At 39.8% G+C, this 20,404-nt stretch overlaps 2 protein-coding genes and 1 pseudogene across 2 annotated transcripts; 2 read left to right on the plus strand and 1 right to left on the minus strand.

Annotated features, from left to right (window-relative positions):
- The first annotated feature begins 1,447 nt into the window (after nt 1–1,447).
- On the plus strand, nt 1,448–5,709 carry LOC121778825. Its single transcript, XM_042176229.1, has 12 exons — nt 1,448–2,202; nt 2,353–2,506; nt 2,605–2,662; nt 3,176–3,294; nt 3,417–3,564; nt 3,657–3,876; nt 3,949–4,000; nt 4,079–4,121; nt 4,210–4,334; nt 4,412–4,726; nt 4,798–5,010; nt 5,117–5,709. The coding sequence occupies exons 2-12, from the start codon at nt 2,435–2,437 to the stop codon at nt 5,399–5,401; spliced, it is 1,650 nt and encodes a 549-aa protein (XP_042032163.1). The 5' UTR covers nt 1,448–2,202; nt 2,353–2,434; the 3' UTR covers nt 5,402–5,709.
- Nucleotides 5,710–7,364: 1,655 nt separating this feature from the next.
- On the minus strand, nt 7,365–10,262 carry LOC121780269 (annotated as a pseudogene).
- A 6,163-nt stretch (nt 10,263–16,425) lies between these two features.
- Nucleotides 16,426–19,217, plus strand: LOC121778686 (myosin-2 heavy chain-like). The gene is made up of 5 exons (XM_042176079.1): nt 16,426–16,751; nt 16,844–16,934; nt 17,139–17,212; nt 17,307–17,831; nt 18,599–19,217. Exons 1-5 carry the CDS (start codon nt 16,599–16,601, stop codon nt 18,689–18,691), a joined length of 936 nt encoding a protein of 311 aa, XP_042032013.1. The 5' UTR covers nt 16,426–16,598; the 3' UTR covers nt 18,692–19,217.
- Nucleotides 19,218–20,404: the final 1,187 nt, after the last annotated feature.

Genomic DNA, 20,404 nt, shown 5'->3' on the forward strand with positions numbered 1-20,404 from the left:
TCTCTCTTACTTTACTCTCTCCATTTAACACACAAAATAAAATTACGTAAAAACTCGTGCCACTTAAGAGAGGGTCATCTTCCTTTGGACGGAGGGAGTAGTAGAGGATGAAGTATTTCTTGGCATTTGAGTTAGTCAACTTGTCAACATTGTAGACAGACACGTCGGACGCAGTGTTGTACATGCATCTAACCGGTCAAAGGATCCAGTTGGTCGCAGCCGTTCGATCTTTTAATGACGTCACTCACGACACTTATTTTATTACTCCCTCCGTTCCATAATATTTGTTACTTTTATTGTGGGAACGAGTTTTAAGAAATGTAAAGAAAAATTGGTTGGAAAAAGGTAGTGGAACGTGAGACCCACTTTTTTATATTGATTTTATAATAAAATGTGAGTATAATGAGTAAGTGGAATATGAGATCTACTTACCAAATGAAGTGCGACAATTATTGTGGGACGGACCGAAATGGAAAAGATGCGACAATTATTAGGGGTGGGTAGGTACGGTATACCTTACCGAAACCATCATACTGTATACCTTACCGAAAATTCGATATGAGAAAAAATCATACCTTTACCTTACCAAAATTTTCGGTGTACCGAACTTCGGCATACTTTATTTTCGGTATGACAAATTTCAATATCGATACCATACCTTATTTTCAGTATGTCATATCTAAATTATGTATACCGTACTTTTGCGGTATACCAGAATTTTACGGTATATCGGACTACAATACGACAAACCAAAATATCATTATTTTGTAAATAATTCTAAATACAAACACAAATGAAAATAAAATTTCAAAAATACTTATAAAGCATGAAATTTAATCAAACTCAAACATATTCAATAAAAAAACTGCAACAATTAAACTCCACGCAATCACATAACGTTCAACGATATTTGTTTGAAACTAATTTAACTAAAATCTTATATTTGTTTGAAACTAATTGATTCAACAGATACCAAGTTTTCCTAATTGAGTTTATTTGATTTTATATTTACATGATTACCCGACAACTATAATGAGGCAAGATTTGATTTCTATATATAAATATTTATTTGTTTGGTAAAAGTATGAATTTACTTGATATAATTTGGCATATATTGATATCGGTATATACTGAAAATTATCGTATATACCATATTTTCGGTATATACCTAAAATTACGGTATGTACCGTATTTTCGGTATACCCCGGTATATCTCGGTATATGAAATTCATACCGTTACCATACCGAAATAAATCGGTAAGGTATGATATCTTACCGAAAATTGCGGTATACCGAAAATTCGATATTTTCGATATTTTTTCGATACGGTAAGGACGGTATTTCGGTATTTTTACCTAGCCCTAATAATTATTGTGCGACGGAGAGGGAGTATATTAATTCCATTTGATCGTTTAATTCTTCCACACACTCAGCGTGACTGCTGTTCTTCTCTGCCATGCTCTTCTCTGCAAAATTATTACAAACACACAGCATTTCTCTCTTTCATCGCCCCGTCTCGATTAAAATTCTTCGTGTGAGTTTCACAAAAAAGACTTCTTCAAAAACGAACATCCCTCATTTTGATGATTTCTCTCTCTGCTTTAAGCCCAGTTACCAATTTCTTCCTGATTTGCATTAATGGATTCTGAATCAAGCTAATTAATGCTAGTATAAGGCAAACCAAAAAGGCGCAAAATTTTTCTTTTCTTCCCTTTTCTCTGCCCTTCTCTCCCACTCTCGTGGTGTGTTTTATTCTCTGTATTTCCTTTTCTTCTCCGTTTCATCTCTCTCTCCTTTTTTTTGAGACAGTGAGAGAGAAACCTCAGTGTGCAGGCGTGTGAGAGAGAGAGAGAGAGAGAGAGTAAAAATCAGTCCTTTTTAATGCATGAAGCAGAAGAACCCGATTCCCTCAACATCCCCAAGTAAAAAAGGACAGCAACAATCACTTTCCTCCCCCCTCTCATTTGCTTTAACACACACAAAAATTGAACAAAGAAATGCACTTTATCTATTTCCCAAACTCCATTGTTTCCTCCCTCTCTCAACCGAATTTCCCATCTTTCACACTTTCTCAGTACATAAGGACAAATGTGGGATTAATTATCGTGCATCGTTTTCAATTCTCGCTTCGATCACCGAATTCCTCTCTGCATCTGGTGTGAAATTACCGAAACATCCTCAACTTGCGAATTGAATTTTGAGGTACTAACCAACAAAAGGGTGTTGTCTTCATCTGGGCTATGGTGATATGCTTTTTGGTGTTACGCTTCTTGAGCTACGTGTCGCATTATATTCTTCTTTTTCTATCATGTTATCTTTTTGCGGTTGAACTTATCTCGTCTTTGTTCGTAGCTTTGGAAGTTTGTGTTTCAAGAGAGGGATATTTGGAGCTGCAGTTGAGGTTGAGGTTGAGGTTGAACTTTTTGAATGTGAAATGGGCTCTGTTTTATTTGCTGGTGATGATGAGTCTCTGCCTTCTACTAGTAATTGCAAGTTATCAACAATGGTAAAAAAAAGTTTACATTATGATTGCAATTTGCAAGTATGAGAAATCAGAGTGTTTGGTTATGATGCTAAATTGCTAATTAGTCTCCATTTCTGCAGATTCTTGATGGATGTGGTGCTGTTAATCATGCCTCGATTCCGAGGAAGCTACGGTCCGGTGCGTAGCGTAGTTATGGAAGTTTCAAGTTTTTCGTAGTGTTAATTGGATTTACTTTGGTTAATTGGAGTTTTTGGTTTAATCATTTGTTGCAAAAGTGGAGTTTCCTACTCGTCTTCTTGTTGCTTTTCTGTGTCTTTTCTTACCTTTTTGTTTCTTTACTGGCTTTTCTTGCTGGTGTTGGCCGTGGAAGATTCTCTATGTTGCTTTATCTGAACTAGTGAGGAATGTACTTTGGAAAATGGAAATGATGTGAATTTTTTTACTAACTCTTTTAGCTGTGGTGTAACTTTGACTCACTGACTTCTTCATTTGGTTTAGAGTATCTTTTTTTCATGTTTCACTTCTCCTTTTCTGTTCAATAGTTACTGTAATTAGTTGTGTAGACAGAGTTGCTGCAATTGGTTGCTGAAGCATAAAGCCAATTTTTAAGTCCTTTACAAAATTGGCTTTTGAGGAGTATTTAGTTTTGCTTTGAGTTTTGTATGAATCTCTTTGTTTTCAATTCTGTAGCCATCAAAAAGCGGAGCCGTGAGTCCGTTACTTCACCATTGCTAACTTCAAGGAAGCAGCATGATGTGTCAACTACAGTTTATAGAAAAGATGGTGCAAAGAAATCCAAATTGAGCAAGGTTGGACCCTGCAGTTCTTAAACATTAAGCTGTATTATCTAATTTACAAAATAGAAAAAACAAAAATACAAAAGGACAAGTGTATGAATCAGTTCACATTCTCTGTGGAACTACATTTTCAGAAGAAGAGACACATCACCAAGGATGAGAAAGAAGTGGCTGAAGCCTTGTATGCTTTGGCTGGTATGTTCACTATTGCAAACAAGGCTGATCAGCACAAAATAGACGATGAAAAGCCCGAAATACAATCTCCAGCTACACTAGAAGAAGGTATCTCCATCAATGGTTAGAGCAGTACTTTTTTGTTAGTTAGTTTATGCTCTTGTCAAATGCTTAATCATTCTAAATGCCTCTTTGAGCAGATACCTGTCGGACACTACAAGTTGAGACTAGAAAAATTAGCTCAGAAGTAACTCTTGGAGCTGTTTGTCCTTCAATTACAGATGTGGTCAATTCGACAGAAGAAGTCATATCCCAAACATTAGAAGCTCGACAACCTGTGCCTTTTTTTTCTTGCAAGCAGGCAGCGACCCCCAATGCTTATGGAGGCAAATCTGATTCATGTCCGAGATCCACTTTAAGGTGAAGTAAAATATTTCTTCACGCCGTTATTAGTTTAGCTATTTTATTCTTACAAAGTTATTTATCTTGCAGACCACTACATGGCACCAATCAAAGTCATGAAGAGGAAATTCACTTGGATCAGGTATGCTCAATATTTAATTTAAGGTAGTATCTTGCATCTAAATACGTGTTTCTAAAACGATGTTCTCGAACCTTTCAGGTCACAGCTTCTGGATTGCAGTATGGCAAAAACAAATATAAGGGTAAGTAACTTTCTCATTACTTTTAGGTTCATGTAGTATTGTGTACTTGTTTGTATATTTATGGGGTATGTATGATTTCTAAATATAGATTTGTTTCCATCGCCCAACTTGTCTGCAATGCAAACCGCGAGTTCTGAGACGCGCCGCTTGTTTGAGGGCACAATTTTTTCCTCTCAGCCTCATGTCGTTGAGAACAAAATTATTAGTGAAAAGGTACAATGCTTAAAGATAGTATTTGGAAATGGTTTGTTTGAACCCAACAAGCTAATTAGCACCTTTTAATGGTTCAGCATACTAGAGTTGCTACTGAATCGAACAACTCATGGAAGAGATGTTCAGCACACATTTACATAAGTCGTCTCATCAAAGTCTTGCAAATATCAGACAGAAAAGAAGGATTGCCAGTGAAGCCTACTCAACCAACAACTTGTCGAGGTTCTGACAACCAAATGCTGAGAATAAACGGTAGAAACGGTGACACATATTTTAGTGCCATCGACATAGATGCTGCTGAAAAAGGTTCATCTGAAGACCAAAATGGTTTCCTTCTGCACAAGAGGCCAATCCATGATGATCAGATGGCTTCTGAAACCTGTGCAAAGCAGGTGAGTTCCTTGCTGATACCGTCTGTATGAGAATCTAATCCGGTTCTTATCTGAATGCTATAATTTTGAAGGGATACGACTTTTTATCTTTGGGAATGGGGATTCGTGGTTTGGACACCAGTGAGAGTGCAAACGGAGCAGGATGTTTTCTCGATCCTCATAAACAGTACTATATGCCATACATGCAGTCACGAAACCAGTCCCCGATGCTTTGTTCACTGCCCCCCCGGAATGGTTATTCTTCATCTTCGTACTATAAGTCAGCCTCCTCGCAAGCACAACAGGTAACTTGCTGCGATTTCCAAACGTGATTGTCATTTTAATTCGGATATGGATCGTTCCATTAATGATAGTAATGACAAGAGAATTCATGCTTGATCGATGCTGCAGCTCTCTCAGTATCATAGCAGCAGTTTCACAGACAGAACAGGACAGTATTATAACATGGGAGGAGGTGGTGAGCTTCGCCTTCCAGACTGGAGAAACGGAGCTGTGCTGAACTCTCTGTTTCCACATCTGCATGCTGCTCTGGGCTCCAAGTTTCAACAACTCTCACCTTCACAACAGCAGGTAATAGCTATCAACACGTCGTTGCCTCTGAAAAGGCATCACAACCTTCCTTTGGGATTCGAGAGAAATGGAGCCGTATTCCAACCTGAAAACATGCACCTTTGACATGGATAAGTTACTATCAACATGCTTACTAAATATATCATCATTTGTTCATTATTTCTTCACATTTCGGTTCGTTTTCTGTTTACCTTGACGACTTGTGACCCCTCAGATATATGAAACTTGAGTCTTGGATAAATCTGCAGCAAATTTCCTTGTCATGGCTTGTAAATTTTCTGGAGATTTACTTTTAACTGACAGAAGACTGAAACAAGAGTTACCAAACAGCTCTGATATTTTTTGAACTGATTGTATCTTGTAATAACATGACTTAGCAACGGCACTAAATTGCCTTTACATTATTGGTTGAATTTTGTTCTTACTACATTTTTATTTTAGATATTTCCAAGAGCAATTTGGGTTTTTTCCCCTTTAAAAAAAATTAATTCTCTCCTTCATAAATATTTACATCATTTTGCATATCTAACTTCATCCCAACTCATTTATTCTTCTTCGTTAACTCTCAAAAAGTCATAGAGGTAATGTTATAGTACTTAGAAAGTACGGATGTAGCGCTCTGGCTGACTCAAGGCCTCGTGTACGGAGGAGGTAACATATTCGATGAGTACATGCACGCCGCGACAGAATGAGGCAGGAATGCCTCAAAACCTTTTGTAGTGGGCTCATCGAAGCCTTCTGCAATACATATTTGAGAAGACCGGGTGTGCATGTTGCCCGAGGGTTGTTGAACATGTACGAGCAGTGCCACGATTTTTCTAGAATGCTAGATAACTTTCCTAGCATGGAAAAGCGCCTTCACCGGTGGATACAAAGGCACACATCCAACAATCATCCTCGAAGTAGTCATTGGCTAACATTTATGGATCTAACATGTATTCTTAGGCATGACCGAGTTGAACTATGACATCGGCGTCCCGAACCAATCACATGAAATTTGGATTGTTCAATTTTACTTATAAATACTAATAATAAGGGAAAGAGTCATTTAAATCACAACTTTTGGATGAGGATTCAGATCAATCCCATAACTTACCAAAGTAGCTAATTAGAGTATTACTTTTGCACATTTCTCAATTGTTCAATACAATTAAAATTTTGAAGAAATTTGTCATTTAAATCATATTTTTTGGTTAACTTCTGCATAAATTTAGCATTGTTCTATATTATAATGGTCGATTTAGATAATTATTATGTAATTGGTGAAGATATAATAACAAAAAGTACAAAAGTCACAATAAATTTCATCAAAATTATAATTGCATGAGGCAATTCAGAAATGAACAAAAATTGTGATTTAATTAGTTAATTTTATAAGTTATGGGATTGACTAGAAGACAAAGTTATGATTTAATTGACAACTTTTCATTATTTATTTATTTGTAAGTAAAATTGAAGATAAAAATGACAATTTGTAGTAACAATCAAAATAATTCATTTCATTTTTGCAGACATTCTCAGTTTTTTTCTGTTTAATTTTGATTCTAAATTGAGGACAATTAGATTTGGTTCATTTTTGCAAAACTCGAACTCGATTTTATTTATTTTCACATAAAAAACCAAACCAACCAAAATTTGAATGCTACCTCTCTCATAACACCAAGTTTATAGTGAATTTATCAAAAGTACTCAACTATGAAAGACTGTATATTACTCCTATTTGTTACTCCATCCGTCCCTATAAATTTGTCACTTATTTCCATTTTTGTCCATCCTTAAAAATTTGTCACCTTTCACTTTTACCATTTTTAGTAATAGACCTCACATTACACTAACTCATTCCCACTCATATTTTATTATAAAACTAATGTATAAAATAGGACCCACCTGCCACTAACTTTCAACTCACTACATTTTTGAAAACTCGTGTCTGATCAAATTGTGACAAATTATAAGGGACGGATGGGTATATTTCTCATCAAGTTATTGATGTTCCTAATTTATTGCCCATCATATATACATTAATAAGCATTCTTGATTTGGTACCAGACATGCAAAGAGAGGCCAATAAAAATGCAGTATTTCAATAGATAAGAAATTATGAAGCTTGGAAGTCTTTGCCAACCACTTGATCATTGTGGCTAACAAAACAAAGGCCCATAGAGCTGCCAAAATCAATGTTGATAGATGGAATTAGTAGCAGCCAAAAGAGCAGCTCCAATACCAGATCCATCTTTAGAGTGTTGTACAATTGCGTTCTTCGATATCTCCGGCCCTAAAAGCTCCGTCACTGCATCTTGAAGTTGCCCTCGGTATTCAGGATAATGCTCGTATAACCCTCCATCCATCGCCACTACCGTTCTCTTACCAAACACCGCACCTTTTGAATCTCCCTCCATCTTCTGGAGAATCCCCACAATTCCTGCCCCGGCCAACCGCCCCCCACGTTTTGCAATGGTCTCACATATGTCTACTACTACTATCTTCCTCGACTCCAAGTTGGAATTCACCTGACGGATATGCACATATCAGCCGAGAAATTAGTATTATGGCACCAATCAATAGTAATAGCTTTTCATAATTTGATGTTTGTCGTTATAGGTTCATTATCGATCAAACTATGATATATGATCAAAATTTTTATTGTAGAGCTGTAAATGGAGTTCTACCCCAGCCACGTCGTAGAGGATTGATCCAACGACTTCAAGATCTTTAGACGAGTCCTGTTGCATGGTGCATACATCTGGTGTCCTACAAGGTATAGTTTGAGAAACATATTCAAGGGAAATTCTTCTCATAAGGTTACAATTCTAAATCAGGTTTCTCAAACTAAATATAGAGAATTTGGAGAAGAAATCTATAGTAATGCAAATTCTATTGCTTACTGGAAATCTAATTTGAAACATATTCACCATAACAATATAACAATGTAACCTTTTCTTTACCCTTTTTAGTAGTACTACTATAGTATACCTTGAGAGAAAACGGCATCTGTAGCTTTTCAGGTATGGAGTCACCGAATAATGTAGCATCTTCGGCCATTCTGTGCAACACTCGTCTAACAATCTCACCAAGATACATCCCAGAAATTGTTTTCTCGAATATCTGTTTGCCAATTTCGTTGTATAATCAATCAGGCAATGCACAGAACAGTAACACAACGAAAGGAAAAAAAAGACGTGAATATGGCTGGCTGGCTGGCTACCTGTTGGCCGGGATTGATACTTGCAGCATCCATTTCTCTGTCAAACTCGGTCAAGGGCAGACCCCTCGAGAATGCCCCCCATTCAGTGTTTATAATCTAGTGGTTAAACAACAACACGTATTCATAATGATATGACGAATCACCAACAGACGCACATATAGCCACATACCGTACTTCCACCTGCTGATTTTGGGACACGCAGCTTGGGAATGTTGTCCACGCGCTCCACGTAGCAGGCGTTGGTCCCGGTTCCTAGAATGACCGCGACCATAACATCATCGTCCCAGTATCTAGCTCAGGCTAACGCTCAGGCAGTATCATTGACCTAACTTAACACCACACAAAAAAAACGCACTAACAATGAGCAAGAAGCCACAAGTGTTTGCAAACGAGGCCACAGCACGAATGACAATGTACCAAGGCGGAAACTCTCATATTCAAGCCCTGCCTTCTCATAGCCTCATTCAAGCAGGCGACTACGTCTCTCCCTTCCTGAAAAGCAGTAAAAACAAGGTGAGGCCGACCTTTCATCATTTAGATCAATCGAGAAATGAACACTCACAGTTCCGGAGACTGCAAAGCCTTTCGTCCACTTGATGAGAACGCCAGAGTTAATCGACGTCTGTTTCACTGCAAAAGAGAAAGTAAACCCCACTTCCCTCGTTCTTCCTTGGGGCGACTCAAACTTCCCGCCTTCCTTGTCAACGAATTTCGCCAGCTTAGATGCTATGAAATTGAAAAGCTCCTAAAAAACATGATCATATATGATTACATAGTTAAGAGTAAAAGATCAATTTTGGTCCTAAACATATGACCAAAATACGAATTTGGTCCAAAACATTCACTTTTTGAAAAACTGATCCATAATAAATGAAAATGTCAACGAAGTAGCTTTTTTTTTACGGTTCCGTCAAAAAACTAACGGTCAGTGCTAATTGCTAAGTGGCATGACCGTTAATGTTTTGACGGAACCGTAAAAAGGACCACTCTAAAATTGAACATATGTTTAGGACCAAAATTGCTTTTACTCTATAATTAAAACCGTGTAGAAGCATGAAGCAACAGCGAACCGACCTCGGAGGTAGCAAACATCAACTCCTTAGACCTTAGGAATGGTGACTTGATCGAATTCAGTCGCCACCACTCTACCTTCCTTCCTTCCCTCCCCATTGCACTCTCATCACTCGGAAATTCGTACCGCCGAGATCCAAAGCATAGTATAATCCATTCTCATCCCTTAGTTACATCAATTAACATTCCAAATCAATTAAGGATCACATTAGACATGTGCATTTTCAACAATCACAGCATAATTGCAATCGTATTGATTCAGTTCAATCGAATGTGGCTTCAATTTGTTGAATCTCAGCTGAAAATCAAGGTAATAGTAGATGTAATTGCAACAATACATACCCGGTGGGAAGGGAATCGACGAAGCTGAGGATCATCTTGAGATCGGAGGCGCATGTCGGCGGCCATGGCGTCGGAGACTTGGCGCAGGAGAGGCAAGGGAGTGGCGCAGTCATTGCGCAGCTTGGTGAGGATCGAAGCGGCCGACACTGCGTTGGATGATCGCACCATCATCGCGACTCTCGGCCGTGTGCCCGATCGCGGTAAATGGAGGGGTGGGGCGGCGGATGTGGCGGTGATTACCGACATTTGCGGTTGCGATCACGAAATGTGTGGGGAAGAAGAAAGAGAAAAAGTAAGCAACCAATTAGCTAGATTAAAGGCGTGATCAACAGAGAACTAAGTAACACTCACTTCATTCAGACAAACTATTCTCAGTAGTTACAAAATATTCTCACAGTATAATTCATAAAATAAATAAATAAATAAATAAATAAATAAATAAATAAATAAAAATACCACTAAAATGCACTTAAGAGTTGGAGAGTATTTTGGACAAAAAAATCCACAAAATACATCATTCCCTTCAGTGAAATTATACATTAACTATAATGAGGCATAAGCTATATACATCCATTATGACTAAATAAAATGTTAATTAATGTATAATCAACCCTTAACTTACGGCCACATAAGAGTGTCCACAATGTTGGCCCTTGAAGGCCACCAAAGTTTGCCCGGCCACGAAATGTGGCTCTCCATGGCCCTCCGCAATGGTAAGAGTGTCCATAGTGGGGGAGCCGCGGCCCGCGGCTCAGTGCGCGGCCCCCCACTGCAGAGAGCCACGAGAGAGCCGCGGCCGCGTGTGTGAGCCGCTGCCCTCCACTGCAGAGAGCCACGAAACGCGGCAGGGCCGTGGGATTTTTTTTTAATTTCGAATTTTTTTTTATAAATATGCACTTCCATTTTTATTTTTTCCACTTCATTTTACACTTCCAATCCCTAATTAACATCCTACAAAAAATGCAAGGTGGAGATGGTGATTCCTCGGGGTACGGAGACTCGGGATACGACAACTTCCCCAATCAGATGTGGAGTCCGCAATCGCCCCAATACCGGGTCCAATCATCCCAGCAGAGGAACATGGTTCGCCAACAATCGGGGTTCGGTGACTACCGACCGAATATAGGCGGCGGAGACGGAGAGCAGGGGCCCGGTGGAAGTGGCGAAGACGGAGAGCAGGGGCCCGGCGGAAGCGGCGGCGGAAGCGGCAGCCGAGGCGGCGGGCGGAGCGGTGGGGCTCGGCGGGGGGTCCCGTACAACGACGATGAATCCCTTGCTGTTGCGCGGGCCTGGGAGGCGGTCACGACGAATCCGATCATCGGTACGGATCAGACCGACACTTGCTTCTGGAGGCGCGTCCTGACGGTGTACCACGGCTTCAAACCAGAAGACAGTGCCATGCGTGATGAAGGCCAGATCCGGAAGAAGTTCGGCCGGATTTTGTAGAGCTGTGAAGAGGTTCAGTAGCATTTACGAGCGACAACTCCAGAACGCCGAAAGCGGCCGCAGCGAAGCCGACGTACGGGCGTTATCGTATCAGTTGTTTAATACTGAAAACTGGCCGAAGTTCACCTACTGGAATGAATATATGCTTCTCCGAGACTGCCCTCAATTCAAGGCGATCTGCGATGATGAGACCGGTCCCACCGGGAAGCGGACAAAACTCCGTGCCGACGGCACCTACAACAGTGGTAGCGACACACGTGCATTCGACCTGAATGACGATGTGTTGGATGAGCCCCCCTCGACAATGTCGAGGCGCCAACGCCCGCAGGGCCAACAATCCGCCATCCGGGAAGCTAGAACCGCATCCCAAGTCTCTGCTGCGAGCGCGTCGGCACCGCGTCCATCACCGACCGCGGCGTTGGCTCAAACACTAGAGGTGCAGATGATGAAGCAACTTGGGGATAACTTGTCCTTGTACGAGAAGTCGACAGACCCTCTCACCAAGAAGATGTGCTACGACCTCATTATTAGATTGAGGTCGAAGTTGGGGTGGACCGATGGGTCGGAGACGGGCGAAGCTAGCGGCAGTGGGGGCGGTGGCGGCGGGCGAGAAGGTGGTGAAGAAGATGTGCCGGATTCCGATGACGCCACCGAGTAGGAGGCGGTGGCGTTTTTTATCTTTTGATGTTGTGTTTTTTAAAAATTTTCGTTGTAGAATTTTCCTCTATCTATACTACGACGAAAATTTGTTTTTAATTCGTAACTTTATTAAATTATGTTTATTTTCCAAATTATTAGTCTAATAAAATTTAATATAGTTAAATTAAAAAATATCATTAAAAAAAGCAAACAAATTATTTTTTTTTTGAGAGGGCCACATTTCGTGGCCCTTGTTGTTATTGTTAATTTTGTTCATTTACCATAGCGGAGGGCCACAAGAGAGCCACAAATGGTGGCCAGACCAACTTTGGTGGCCTTCAAGGGCCATCATTGTGGACACTCTAAATAAACAAAAACAACAAGGGCAACGAATCTCCAAAAAAAATTAATTTGTTTACTTTTTTTAATTTAACTATAACAAATTTAATTAGCCTAATAATTTAGAAAATAAACATAATTTAATAAAAAAAGCGAATTAAAGACAAATTTTCATCGTATTATAGATAGAGGAAAATTATACAACGAAAATTCAGACAAAGGAGACTGGGTGTATTGGAATTGGGAGGATTGGAAGTGCTGAGACGGGTTGTTGATCGCGTCCATATTCGGCAGGTAGTCACCGAATCCCGATTGTTGACGAACCACGTTCCCCTGCTGATGGGAGGATGACTGAACCCGGTATTGCGGCGATTGTGGACTCCACATATGATTTGGGAAGTTGTCGTATCCCGAATCTCCTTACCCCGGGGAATCACCATCTCCACCTTGCATCTTTGGTAGGATTTTAATTAGGGTTTTGAAGTGTTCAAGTGTAAAATGGAGTGGAAAAAATGGAAATGGTAGGATTTATAAAAGAATTTTCGAAAATTAAAAAAAAAATTAAAATTTCGCGGCCCAGTCGCCGTTTCGTGGCTCCCTGCAGTGGTGGACCGCGGCTCACACGGCTCAGCCGCGTGAATGCCGCGGCCGCGGCTCTCTCGTGGCTCTCGGCCCTCAGTTGCGATTCGTGGCTCTCTGCAGCCCCGGGCCGCGGCTCCCCCACTGTGGACACTCTAAGAGGTCCTTTTTTGCGTAAAATATATCTGAGGTCAATTTGATTTATTCAGTGTTTATATTTGAGATGTAATAATAGTTTAAGTGAGAATTGCTATTGCAGTTATTTGGAGTGTCTTGAATTTCCATTTAAATGAATCGACTTGACATTTTTCTTTTGAGATTTTATTTGTCAAAATGGAAGTGAAATTATAATTTACGTGCATTTGTATGTTAAAGGAAATGAAGAAAAAAAAGTACTCAATTTAATAATTTCGAAAATGTGTATTATCGTTTGAGTTTGTATTTCTGAATGTTTATGATGTGTAGATTAAATATTAACGAAAATTGAATGATTGATTAGTGTTGTACTCAGAAAGTTAATAAGAATTGTGTGTAAACAAGAAGTTTTGTCCTGTACTAACATAATAGGACGGAAATTACGATGCTAACATGACGCAAATGAGCGTTATTAAAAAATTTGGATCACCTTATCCTATATAACTACACACAATATATATTCCTATGATAAAATAGAAGCATATAGTAGTAAATGTTTGAAATAATATTTTCAGTTTTCACCCCACTAGTTTGCGAATTATGACATTGTGTTCTTTTTTTCTTCTTATTATATAAATATGCTAAAAATGAGACATAATAAATATGATTATAACTTGAATTTGTTAATTTTGTTTTTTATTAGTATATATCTTATGCATATGAAAAATACCCAAACATACCATTCTTATTATAGAAAATGAGACATAATAAATATGATCATAACTTAAATTTGTTAATTTAATTTTATTTTTTTAATATAGTTTTATGTATATGAAAAATAACCAAACATATCAAATCTTATTATATAAAAATGCTAAAAATGAGATATTAAATAAATATGATCATAACTTAAATTGTTACTTTTATTTTTATTACTATATATTTTAGATATATATGAAAAATACCCAAGCATACCATAACTTAAATTTGTTAGCATTGATCGTCGCACATTAGTTATTGAATAATTATATAGTTTAGTTCTTGTTTTACTTACATATCATTAATTATTTGTTATATTGAAATATAAAGTATGTATACGTATAAAATATAAGTGTATGTATGGCCGTATACATTATGCTATGGGAAGTCTAAATCAATTAGTATACCATATTTTGAAATTATTAATTTTTTTCATAAGACCATCCACAATAACCGCCCAGCGACCGCCCAGCCGAGCGCCGGCGCTGGGCGGTTCGCTGGGCGGTCTATTGCAGCCGCCCAGCCGCTGACTGGAGAGAGAAACCGCGCAGCGCTGGGCGGTGGCGTGGCGCTGGGCGGTCGGCTGGGCGGTCCTTTCGGCGCTATTGCAGCTCCCGGATCGCCCAGCGCACCGCCCAGCGCGAAAATTAATTTTTTTTTTCCGAAACACTATATATACGCGCTTTGCTCGTCATTTTCATTCGCACCACTTGTTTTAACGAGTACTCTCTCTATCTTTCTTTCTGTTCAAGATCAACAACGGGAAATGGATCTCAACAACGAGCCTAGTTCCGGGAGTAGCGGGTCACAAACTCCGTCGATCCCTGTGGGAAGTGGATGGGGTCAGGTGCCCGGGTACTACAACATGTACCCATGGCAGCAGATGATGCCCGGGGCCCCAATGGGGGGAGTCCGCCGGGGGGGTTTCCGCCGATACCGGGGTGGGTACCCGGGATGCAGATGATGCCCGGGGGAGCACCGGCGACACAGTGGACTCCGGGGGTCGTACCGGCGACACAGTGGACTCCGGGGGTCGTACCGGCTACACAGGGGACTCCTGGGGGGTCCCCGGCGACGGCGGGGGATGTCTATCGCCCTAGTTTTGATTTTTTGACTGGGTCTTCGCACACATCGACCCAAACACCCTTGGGGTTTGATAGTTTCTCCTTGGATGAGTTGGGGTTTGATACTCTCGGAGCTCCGGAGACTCTAGTTCAGGGGGGGGTAGTGCCGGGGCGTGGCGCCCCAAAGAAGAAGGGCAAGAAGAAGGTCGGCGAGTCGTCGCAGCCGGGTGAGGAGGAGGTACGGAGGAGGTGGACGGACGACGAGAACGTCGCTCTCAGCAAGGCGTGGGTGAGTGTTTGCGACGATCCTCTCGTTTCGAACGAGCAAAGGATCGTCAACATGTGGGGCAAGATAGCAGTAGCCTACCAGAGATTTTGCCCGGAGGGGAGGCCCCGCAACGGGGAGGATTGCCGGAAGGGCTGGAACCGAATCAGGGCGGCAGTCTCCCGATTTTCGGGTTTGTACTCCAACGCACTCCGCATGATGAGCAGTGGCCAAACGGAGGATGACTGCAGGAGAATAGCGGAGAAAGCCTTCCCAGTGAAGGGTTTATACAAGGACTTCACCTACTGGAATTGCTATCTTGTACTGAGCGAGTCCGAGAAGTTCCGAGTAGGTGTCGACTCTGGCTGGCCGAAGAAGCAACGACTGAACTACACCGGCGATTACAGCGGCAGCAGCGGAGGTTCCCACGACCTCCCCGAGACGACGCAGGAGTTCCCCACGCCGCGTTCGGTCGGTGGCCGACCTCGCCCGATTGGGCGCAGACGCGCTCAGCAGGCGGCGAGAAGTAACGCCGGGGCTTCCCATGAGGTCCAGTCGGCATCCCCCCTTGGCCAATCCACCCAGGACCTCAAATTCTTCGCTCGCGCCCAAACACGCGCTCAGTTGATCAAGACGATGGCCGAATGGCGGGTGGCGACGGATCCCGTGGAGAAGAGCGTGCTTCAAACCTTGCTCATGAGCCTGCAGGACGAGTTGGAGGCTATACGGAGGGAGACCGGTGGCGGCGGCAGCGGCGTAGGCGGCGGAGGCGACGGCGATGGTGGCGACGGAGGCGACGGCGACGGAGGCGACGACGACGGAGACGAGGAGTGAATTGTCACTCTTTTTTATTAATGTATTTTTTTTTAAATTAATGTACTTTTTTTAATTTATTGTACTTTTAAAATTTTAATAGTATTATTAAACTTTTCCCGTATATGTCTCGTAAATTAAATTCCGTATATTGTGTGATTGTTAATTATGTCATTTTATATAATTGTTATTAGTGATGAGGCTGGGCTATTTATGATGTGGCTAGGCTATGGCTGGGCTATTTATGATGTGGCAGGAGGATTTTTAGTGCTGATGATGTGGCAGTGGTTGGGCTATGGCTGGGCTATTGCTGGGCTATTCCTATTGTGGATGGTCTAAAAAAGTTAATGTCTCATTAATTAGCTAGTATGATGTGAATAAATTCCACTTTTTCAAATTATTATTAATAGAACATACCATGTCATCATGTTTGTTTTCAAATAGTAAGTCAAAAAAAATACGTTGTCGAAGGCCGGTGCGGCGGCGCCCCTTTAAATTTAAATTTCGACCGTTGGCCTCTCTTCTCCTCTACTCTTCACTTCTTTCCAATATCAAACTGCTATGAATCCAAAGTTCCTGCTATACTTTTCACGAATTCAACGGCTTGCATTTTCACGATTCTACTCACATATCGCCAACTTTTAGATGGGGAAACGCATTCCCCCCCTAAAAGCTTCCAACCGCGAAAAAAAATGGGATAAAATTTTCAACGCCTTGGTTAAACTCTCCCAGAATCTGCAGAACGACAGGCTGATTCTTGAAGAACGAATTAAATACTTGCACGAATTCTTTTATAAGGTAAAACAATCTCCAGTTAAATCCATCTATACTGCCGTAGCAATAGGGTTTTTGTGTCAACTGCCAGTAATTGGGGATTACTATTAATGTAGATGAAAATGGAGCAGAAAGTTAATTCTTTCAAAGCAGAATTCAATCTCGGTTTCAAGGAAAGGGAATCCATCATTTTTAAGCATAGATATGGTTAGTTTTTCTGGTTCCACGAGGATTTACCTTTTGATTTATTTTTTATTTGATGTATGTTTTTGTTTTGGGAATTTATCCAGGGATGTTAGAATAAGGTCTTCAATTTTGGTTTCTTTTCTTTCACTTTCAAAGTTTCACTTCTTATTGCAAGTTGCAACGCATTTCTATCTTATGTTAGTATTGCTTTTCTGTGAAATGTAGAGAATGCTGAGAATGAGGCAGCTGAAATCAGAGAATGGTGTGACTATCTTGCGCACAAGTGTTCAGGGCCTAGTGTATGTTCTACACTTTTTGCGCCCTTGATGATTATCCCGTTGTATAAATGTATGCATATGTTCTTTTTGTTCAAAATTTTCTTGCGATGTGCAGGATGTATCAAGCGATATAAGCAATAATGGTGAAAGCTCGCTAAACAAGGCGACACTTCAAGATGAGGTGAGGATGCTGAAAAAAGAACTTGAAAAATCTAAAGTGGCGAAGAACTCTGAGATTTCAGCTCTCTTGGCAGAGAAGGAGTTATTTTGGAACCAGTATGAGCAAATGGAGACCAGCCTCACTGAAAAATTGAGAAAGGAGCGCGATGAAGCTAAGAAAGCAAGTGAAAAGGCTCAGATTCTTATAAGCAAGGCCGATGAGTTACAAATATCAAATGAGAAGCTAAAGACCAGTATCACTACGATGGAATCTGAATCAATTAAAAAGAATGAGGAGATTGTCAAACTTAGGAAAGAAATCGAAACCTTAAATTCCAGATCAAGGTCATGTTCAACGTTACTGCGTCCCTGTAAGGGTGATGCTGCATCATCTTCCAGGCGAGGCAAGAAAACTAGCGTCACTCGTGGAAGCACTGGAAAAGGGAGGAATGAATCAGATTCTTCACAAACCACTAAGAAGGTATGCCAAAGATCAAACCCTTTGTGCTGCAAACATATTACAATGTGTCTTGCATAGCATATAACTAAATGCAAATGTCATTAGAAACTTGATCAAAGGGATTGCAAGCATGTCGTTCTTTAGCATCCTGAGTGAGATCTGATGGTTTCACTCTATAATGCCATGATATAATGATAAATGTTGGTTCCCTTGGCTGAGTATCACAAAGTGGATAAAAACAGTTTTTTTTGTGCTTCTATTTTTTAAAACTAATCAAATGCCTTGAAATAACTAAATGTTTCAAAATCTTAAAGTGTTTCCTTTCTGAGTATAATATTGGGTTCCAGTTACCTAATGTTGCTACTATGTGCTCTTATTTTGGTTGCTGTGATCCTAATTATGACTGAGGAATGAATCTTTGCTTGTGGTTTTGGTGGACAAGTGCATAACTTTCAAGCGCAGTAGGTTCTGCGTGATAAATACGAATGGTTGTCATGAGAAACTCCTACTCTCTGTGGAGTCTTACTTTCATCGATATAAACCATATGAATTAGTAGGCTAGTAACAACATCTTCTGAAACCTGTAACCATTTCTTTGTGATATGTGGTTTCCCTTGTTTGAATCCTTTTCTTTTCATATATTGTTTCCCAGATTTTGCTTAACTTTCTGCAAGGATTGTATGAAATCTCTTTTGACTTTGAAGTATATCTCAGTTAAGTACTGAGGTTTCTTATCGCATCTAATAGTGATGGTTTTCAATGCAATAACGTGTCACATTTTATTGCAGACGACTCGTACAAAGGCAAGTGCTCATAAGTCAACTGGAGGAAAGGCACCTAGGAAGCGATTGATGTTTGATCCGCCTATCTTTTCCACTTAAAGATCGGCTTAGCAAACACCTGACATTTAGCAAGTATGTGTGTCTCTCTGTCACGTAATCCGTTTGAACATGACCAGAATATTCTACCATAATGAAGTCTAGCAAAATGTTTATTAAGAGCACTATAAAAACCTCCTGGAGAACTGATGGTTAAATCTCTAACATAAACTGACTGAAACTTAAATGTCGAAGTGAGTGGGAGTTTCGCCTGAGGTACATTTTGGCGTGTGTGCGATTCTCTTACAGAAAATGATGTTCGAAGCCAAAGCCTCCTTTGTTTTCTCATGTCTCACTTGAAGGGAAGTGGTTTGCAGGGAAGCAGTAGGTGGAAGAGACAAGTAGTTGTTGTTGTTAAAGTTCCCAAATTGAAGAATTAATCTTCTCCAAAGTAGTTGTATCTAGCAGCTGTCTGTATATATATTTTTACTGTGTAATTACTTAAATTTTCATACTACTACAGTGTCTTCCACTTGTTGCTTGTGCTATTATTTCTATCAAGGTATAGCAATATATCACTTCTTTAAAATTGATCAAGATATTTATATTTCATTTTAGTTTTTTAAATTTAAAATTGTACTTTTAACCTAGAGATGCATCATATCATATTCTTATATTTAAAACATTCAACAACCCATGGTATTGGAAAATATGTGTGCTCGATGTGTATATTTTAGTTGGGTTTTGATCTATGCAAAGCCCATTCTTATACAAAAATACAGAATCAAGCATACAAAGGTCATTTTTAAGTCATCATAAGCTTATTTTTATGTCATTATTGTAATGATGACATAAAATGATCTTAACATGACCTCAAACTCGAATTTTATAATATGACCTAAAACTACTTTATAATGACCCTCCATGTTTTTATTTAATTATTGACCATTAGATTGTCAAATCTCATAGTCAGGATTAGGTTTGGATTTTGTATTGAAATCAATTTTTATATTTATCATTTTCCTATTTTAGTAATATTATTTTTAATATATAATCAAGAGTTTGAAGATTATTAGTTCAAAGTAAATGATCAAGTTGAAAATCCAAATAACATTGAATTGCAGACGGAGGAGGGAGTGAGTATATAGAAACGCAAATACTGAAATACTTGTGCTTAATCTTACAATAGAACATAGGTAACAATACAAGGAGCTTAAACTTTAGCACTACAAGCTTACAAAAAAGAAATTAGTTTATTCTTCCAATGAGGTACTCCCTCTATCCACGAATAAGAGTGAGTCTCATTTCTTTCCGGTACGGATTTTAAGAAATGTTAAGAAAAGTGGGTGGAAGAAAGTTATGGAACATGAGTCTCACTTGTATATATTAATTTTAAATGATATATATGTGAGTGGAATGAGTTAGCCGAATGTGGGGCCACTATGATTGGGAGACGGAGGGAGTACTATACAAGTATAACAAACTTCGAAGTTGGCACTTGCTTCCTTTCTTGGACGTCGTACTTGAGATGCAATTTCGTCACATTGGGAATTCTTTTAACAACCTCCTCATTCAGAAACAAATTCAACACTCCTTTGAGTGTATGCAGATACCCAAGTTGATGCGATTTCCAAATTTCACTCGGTGCATCAAGATTCCAAAGCTTATCAATCGAAGAAGGAAATTTGGAACAGCAAGGTAAAGGTACCGTGAGTTCACCAATTCAAACGCATTGTCTTGGATATAATAGCCACAACTAGTAACTTTGAATATCCT

This window comes from Salvia splendens, chromosome 19 (assembly GCF_004379255.2).
Source record: "Salvia splendens isolate huo1 chromosome 19, SspV2, whole genome shotgun sequence".
Lineage (NCBI taxonomy): Eukaryota > Viridiplantae > Streptophyta > Magnoliopsida > Lamiales > Lamiaceae > Salvia > Salvia splendens.

Bases quoted from the DNA above. Each gene is read 5' to 3' on its own strand.
- LOC121778686 (XM_042176079.1), top strand. From the start codon at position 16,599: ATGGGGAAACGCATTCCCCCCCTAAAAGCTTCCAACCGCGAAAAAAAA. The intron at 16,752-16,843 runs GTAAAACAATCT...CTATTAATGTAG, and splicing joins TGCACGAATTCTTTTATAAG to ATGAAAATGGAGCAGAAAGT. The intron at 17,832-18,598 runs GTATGCCAAAGA...ATTTTATTGCAG, and splicing joins CTTCACAAACCACTAAGAAG to ACGACTCGTACAAAGGCAAG.
- LOC121778825 (XM_042176229.1), top strand. From the start codon at position 2,435: ATGGGCTCTGTTTTATTTGCTGGTGATGATGAGTCTCTGCCTTCTACT. The intron at 4,122-4,209 runs GTAAGTAACTTT...TTCTAAATATAG, and splicing joins TGGCAAAAACAAATATAAGG to ATTTGTTTCCATCGCCCAAC. The intron at 4,335-4,411 runs GTACAATGCTTA...TTAATGGTTCAG, and splicing joins ACAAAATTATTAGTGAAAAG to CATACTAGAGTTGCTACTGA.